This window comes from Chiloscyllium plagiosum, chromosome 38 (assembly GCF_004010195.1).
Source record: "Chiloscyllium plagiosum isolate BGI_BamShark_2017 chromosome 38, ASM401019v2, whole genome shotgun sequence".
NCBI classification, from domain to species: Eukaryota; Metazoa; Chordata; class Chondrichthyes; order Orectolobiformes; family Hemiscylliidae; genus Chiloscyllium; species Chiloscyllium plagiosum.
Window position 1 is genome coordinate 29,789,969 of NC_057747.1, and position 6,208 is coordinate 29,796,176.

Genomic DNA, 6,208 nt, shown 5'->3' on the forward strand with positions numbered 1-6,208 from the left:
CCCACACACACTGACTCTCACTGGGGTACAGAGTCCCCCACATACTGACTCTCACTGGGGTACAGTCCCACACACACACTAACTCTCACTGGGGTACAGAGTCCCACACACGCACTGACTCTCACTGGGGTACAGTCCCACACACACACGGACTCTCACTGGGGTACAATCCCACACACACTAACTCTCACTGGGGTACAGTCCCACACACACGGACTCTCACTGGGGTACAATCCCACACACACTGACTCTCACTGGGGTACAGTCCCACACACACTGACTCTCACTGGGGTACAGCTCCCACACACACTGACACTCACTGGGGTACTTGGGCTCTCTCACACGGACTACCTACAGCAGGAGGATTGCTGTAGCTTATGAAGACAGCACACCACCACCTTCTCAAGGGTAACTAGGGACGGGTAATAAACGATGCCCAGCCAGCGACACCCATTTTCCTGGATGAAAAATGTAAAGCAATCAGCACAAACATCAAGCAGTAACATTGTTAAAGGCAGAATGGAAGAGGCTCAATGAAGATTTTTCAATTACTTTTAATCCATACACATCAGTGATTGCAACAATTTGTGATGAATGGGACCCTGAGCACCTGCATCGACCAATCAGACCATTTTAACAAAGATTGTGAGATCACAGCCTCAGAGTCCCAATGATAACCAATACCTGGTGAATGTGGGTGGGGAGTGCAGCGAAGGAAGGGGAGGTGAAGTGATGGAGTGGGTGGGTGCAGGGGTGTGGAGCTCATTCTTGAGGATGGGGATGGAACAGGAGAATGGAGCAGGGGAAGGGAAGTGGAGGTGGAGGGGGAAATGGAAACTGTGGGGGAGGAGAATGGAGATGGTGGGGTAATGGGGATGGAGGGGGCATAGAGATAGCAGAGGTGCAGTCTGGGAGAACTGAGAGTGGATGGGGATGAAGGGGAAATGGAATTAGTTGGGCAGGCGCATGAGAGAGTTGAGATGGTGGGAGGTGGAGATGATTGGGTGGGGCAGGGGATGCTGCTCTGGGTGCAATGTTTACACTGATCAAGTCTCAAAGCTGGAACAAGGTGGAATTAAGTCTATTCGTGAAGCCCCTTCTACAGTGAACCCTCCTGGCTGATGGGAGTCTGTGTGTCAGATTGTTAATACTCCCATCTTGAGTATTGGAACGTCTGCCCCTGACTGTGTGGGGATGGAGCCGATTATAGCTCACTCTGAGTTAAACATACAGTTTGAACCAGGTCCCCCTTCATGGGCTAAGCCAGACATTGATGCTAGGACCCCAGGGTCAGTTCCCTGATAGGTTTATGTTACTGACAGAACCAGATACCCAAGAAAAACTCCACACTGGGGGTCATACTGGGGTTTCTGGGTATGCCCAGCAGGGGTAGTGTTCTGTGCTACTGGGGTTTTTGGAGTTATCCAGCAGGGGCAAGCTGTGTTACACTGATGTTTATTAATCAGCTGATTTATATGGACCAGTGGATGGCCATTCCAGAACTTGCCATTAAACAAGATCCTGATATTAATTCCACACTGGGTTCCAGCTAATTGGCCGGATGGTGCATCATCCTCCAAAACACAAATTTGTTCCGACCCGGCAATCTCACTCTCTCTGTCCCATGTAGCTCATACCCCAGGCCTGACCAATCAGAATGGCAGTGCCAATGTCCAAACATCTATTTTGGTTTTGAATGTGGCAGAGAGGGGGCTGAGAGACCCTTTAATCCTGAAGATACTCAGTGAAATACAGCACCCACACACACAGCCATCGGGAATAATAGACACGAGAATCTTCACCAGAACAAAAGAAAAGTTATTGATAAAACAATACAAAATAGTTTCCATAAACCACTATGGGGGCAACTGACTATTTGGTTTCTAATTAAATGCTTTAAATAAATGCATATAAATATTTTCTCTTTTTTTCCTTCTGATCCCCTTTTTCCAGTTTCACAATGTAGTAAGAGTACAGATATCCGAATGTCACTTTCCTAAATCACAGTCTCTGTACTCTTCCTTCCTAACCAGAAACGGCACCTCCTCCGCAGCAACCACAGGCAGGAATGCTGTATTTTCACCTGCTCGTTCCTCACACTCATTGATCAGTTCATAGTCCTCGGCCCTTTGACTGGCAAATGCCAGGATCTGGATCTGTTGTTGTGCGGTCTGCAGCAGCGCCTCCACCTGCTGCCTGTCTGCTTGATGGTCTGGGGTACTCGGGCCACTGAGAGGAACCAGCTCAGCAGGATAACAGTGAGGCTGATGCTCTGGGCTATCAGACTCGGCACTCTCCTTTGGCACCTGGACAGAACTCTTCTCCTCCACTGAAGGGTCTACAGGCAGCGAGGCCACCCAGCAATAAGGAACTACTTGGCTCTCCTTGAACTGCAGAGCACAGAGCTGGATGGCTTGATGGCAGTGTACAGGCTGTATAACATTAAGAGAATTCTCCGGAGATTTCCAACAAGTGGCTGACGGTCTAAAAGGTAATTAGAATTGAACATATATCAGGCAATGGACAGTGAATCTTCACAGCATGTAGGAGACACACTGAGTAACACGCAGGCAACTGACAAGACCTACCCTTGGTTGGTGTCTGAGCAATCACCCTTGGATGAAGCAAGCTGTGCCTGTATCTGGCTGCTTGCACTGACAGATGATGAGTCGGAGGGTTCGATAACAGCACTCAATGACCCTTGTGTCACTGGGGGCGATGGGCCTGGACTGACCTTCGATGACAATCTTCCCAGTTGCCTTGGGCTGAGGGATGAGGATGGACAATACCTGCAGTCAAAGAGATCATTAAAGCAGTATATCGCGATGCCAAGGTAATGAAGGCTATGGACCAAGTGCTGGGAAATAGGATTTGAACAACGGGATTTGAACAACGGGATTTAAACAATGGGATTTGAACAACAGGATTTGAACAACGGGATTTAAACAATGAGGTGCTTGTTTTTGACCAGCACAGACTTGATGGGCTGAAGGGCTTTTTCCATGTTGTAGACCTCCTTGATTCTGTGATCACTTATGAGGAGAGAATCCTGGATTTAGAAGAAAGCGCAGAGAAACGTGTAGCATCAGGAACTGTGTCCCTCCAACAGCTCCCTCCAACATTCCTGGAATAGCCTTTGCTTTGTTTCCCAGGCAAAAATGAGGACTGCAGATGCTGGAAACCAGAGTTTAGATCTGGAAAAGCAGGTCAGGCAGCATCCAAGGAGCAGGAGAATCGACGTTTCGGGCAAAAGCCATTCATCAGGAAGGGCTTTTGTTTCTTGTTTAGTGACTACAGGGAGCTGTCATTCCTAACTCTCTCATATTGAGAATTTCATAGATGGGGCTGGGGGATAGTGGGAGGCTGGAGGGAAAGTGATCATAGAGTCAAAGAGATGTACAGCATGGAAACAGACCCTTCGGTCCAACCCGTCCATGCTGACCAGATATCCCAACCCAATCTAGTCCCACCTGCCAGCACCAGGCCCATATCCCTCCAAACCCTTCCTATTCATATACCCATCCAAATGCCTCTTAAATTTTTGCAATTGTACCAGCCTCCACCACATCCTCTGGCAGCTCATTCCATACATGTACCACCCTTTGCGTGAAAAAGTTGCCCCTTAGGTCTCTTTTATATCTTTCCCCTCTCACCCTAAACTTATGCCCTCTAGTTCTGGACTCTCCACCCCCAGATAGAGGGGATGGAGGGCAAAGAAGGAGAAGGGGAGGAGGGGTGAAGGTGAGGGAGGTGGGCTCGGAGTTTTTTCAACACAGTGGGTGTTGAAATGAGGTAGAATGAGAAGTGAGGTCTTGCATCAAGAATTTATAGAGTGAGACAGTAGATTAAAGAGCAGGACCTCAAAAGTTGCACTTTCTGCATTACTCCGAGTGCCAAGGGCCAGCATGTGTGGGAGAACAGAGCAGATGTGTGTGTGTGTGTGTATGTGAGTGTATGTGTATGTGAGAGAGTGTGTGTGTGAGAGTGCACGTGTGTGAGAGAGTGTGCGTGTGAGAGTGTGTGTGTGCGTGTGGAGAGAGAGTGCATGTCTGTGTGTGTCAGTGTGCGAGAGTGCGTGTGGGTGTCTGTCTATGCGAGAGAGTGCATGTGTGCGTGTCTGTGCGAGAGAGTGCATGTATGCGTGTCAGTGTGCAAGGGAGTGTGTGTCAGGGCGCATGTCAGTGCACGTGAGAGAAAGAGTGCATGTGTGTGTCAGTGTGCGTGAGAGAATGTGTGTGTCAGTGTGCGTGACAGTGAGAGTGAGAGAGTGCATGCGTCAGTGTGCGTGACAGTGAGAGTGAGAGAGTGCATGTGTCAGTGTGCGTGAGAGTGAGAGTGAGAGAGTGCGTGTGTCAGTGTGCATGAGAGTGAGTGAGAGAGTGCATGTGTCAGTGTGCGTGAGAGTGAGAGAGTATGCGTGTGTGAGAGAGAGTGTGTGGAGGAGTTGTTGCCTGGATCATTGGGACTGTTTCTGGGGAAGGGTGTAAAGGCTTTACAGGTGGCAGAGTATTGAAACGTAATCAGGAGAGCTCCAAAAATTAATAGATGGAAAGTACAACAGGGACAGTTCAGGACTGGAGCTAAGTCTGGGGAATGAAGCCTGAGGCATGTTTGAGGTGACAGTGAGGCAGCATTCTTATGAACGTGACCACAAGACAAAGCATTTTAGATTTGTTATGGAAAAGGAAAAAGGGATGGTCATTAAAAAGAGTTTTGAATATAAATTTTATTAAAATAAGGCAAGATCTAACCAAAGTAGATTGGGAAGAGCAAGTTGAGGGTCAATCCATAGCAGAACATTGGGTAAGGTGTGGGGGATGATGTTCCAAAAGGACATGGGGAGACTACAGGCCTAACATGTTACCTTCAGAGTGAAATAATGAAGCAAGAAGCCGAGAGAACCTTGGATACCTTGGAATATTTAGGACTGAATAAAACAGACAAGACAGGCTTTTAAGAGGGAAACAAGGAAAAAATTAATGGCTGCCCTGGTGGATTCCAGAATTTGCAGGAAGGAACTTAAGAATTGGGAGAGCAAAGAGGGAGCATGAAAAAAATACACTGACAGGCAAGATATGGGAGAATCCCAAGATATTCTTAAGGACATTCATGGAAGTATCACCGAGGAGAAGGACATAATGGATTTTGAGGTTAGGGATAGATGTTTGAGTACTCTAAGTCAAGTTGGCATAAGGAGGGAGTAAGATTTGGGTATTCTAAAAGGCATTAAGGTAGACAAGTCCCCAGGTCCGGATGGGATCTATCCCCATTGAGGGAATAGGTTACTGAGGGAAGCGAGAGAGGAAATAGCTGGGCTTTAGCAGATATCTTTGCAGCATCCTTGAACAAGAGTAAGATCCTAGTGGACTGGAGAATTGCTAATGTTGCCCTGTGTTTAAGAAGGGTAGCACGGTAATTATAGATCTGTGAGCCTGATGTCAGTGGTAGGGAAACTGCTGGAGAAGATACTGAGGGATAGGATCTATTCCAATTTGGAAGAAAATGGGCTTATCAGTGATAGGCAACATGGTTTTGTGCGGGGAAGGTCATGTCTTACAAATTGAAAAGAATTCTTTGAAGAGGTGATAATGTTGATTGATGGGGCAAGGAATGTAGATGTTATATACGTGGACTTTTGTAAGGTGTTTGATAAGGCTGCCCATGGTAGGCTGATCGAGAAGGTGAAGTCACATGGGGTTGTAGCTAGATGGATAGAGAACTGGCTGGGCAACAGGAGACAGAGAGTGGTAATGGAAGGGAGTTTCTCAAAATGGAGACCTGTGACCAGTGATGTTCCACAGGGATCCATGCTGGGACCACTATTGTTTGTCATATACATAAATGATCTGAAGGAAGGTGTAGGTGATCTGATTATCAAGTTTGCAGATGACACTAAGATTGGTGGAATAGCAGATAGTGAAGGGGAATATTAGAGAATATAGCAGAGTATAGAGAGATTGGAGGGTTGGGCAAAGAAATGGCAGATGGAGGTGATACATTTTGGAAGATGCAATTAACAAGCAAACTATACATAGAGTCATAGAGATGTACAGCATGGAAACAGACCCTTCGGTCCAACCTGTCCATGCCGACCAGATATCCCAACCCAATCTAGTCCCACCTGCCAGCACCAGGCCCATATCCCTCCAAACCCTTCCTATTCATATACCCATCCAAATGCCTCTTAAATGTTGCAATTGTACCAGCC

General features: G+C 47.3%; 1 protein-coding gene across 1 annotated transcript in view; it reads right to left on the reverse strand.

Annotated features, from left to right (window-relative positions):
- Positions 1–536: 536 nt before the first annotated feature.
- The window catches only part of LOC122541733 (pro-neuregulin-3, membrane-bound isoform-like), a 33,332-nt gene continuing 27,660 nt past the window's right edge, over positions 537–6,208 (reverse strand). Inside the window, exons 7-8 of the mRNA XM_043678621.1 lie at positions 2,589–2,789; positions 537–2,484 (exon numbers count right to left, since the gene is read on the reverse strand). Of these exons, the coding sequence (XP_043534556.1) occupies positions 1,989–2,484; positions 2,589–2,789 (697 nt within the window). The 3' untranslated portion in view covers positions 537–1,988. The remainder of the gene's footprint in view (positions 2,485–2,588; positions 2,790–6,208) is intronic.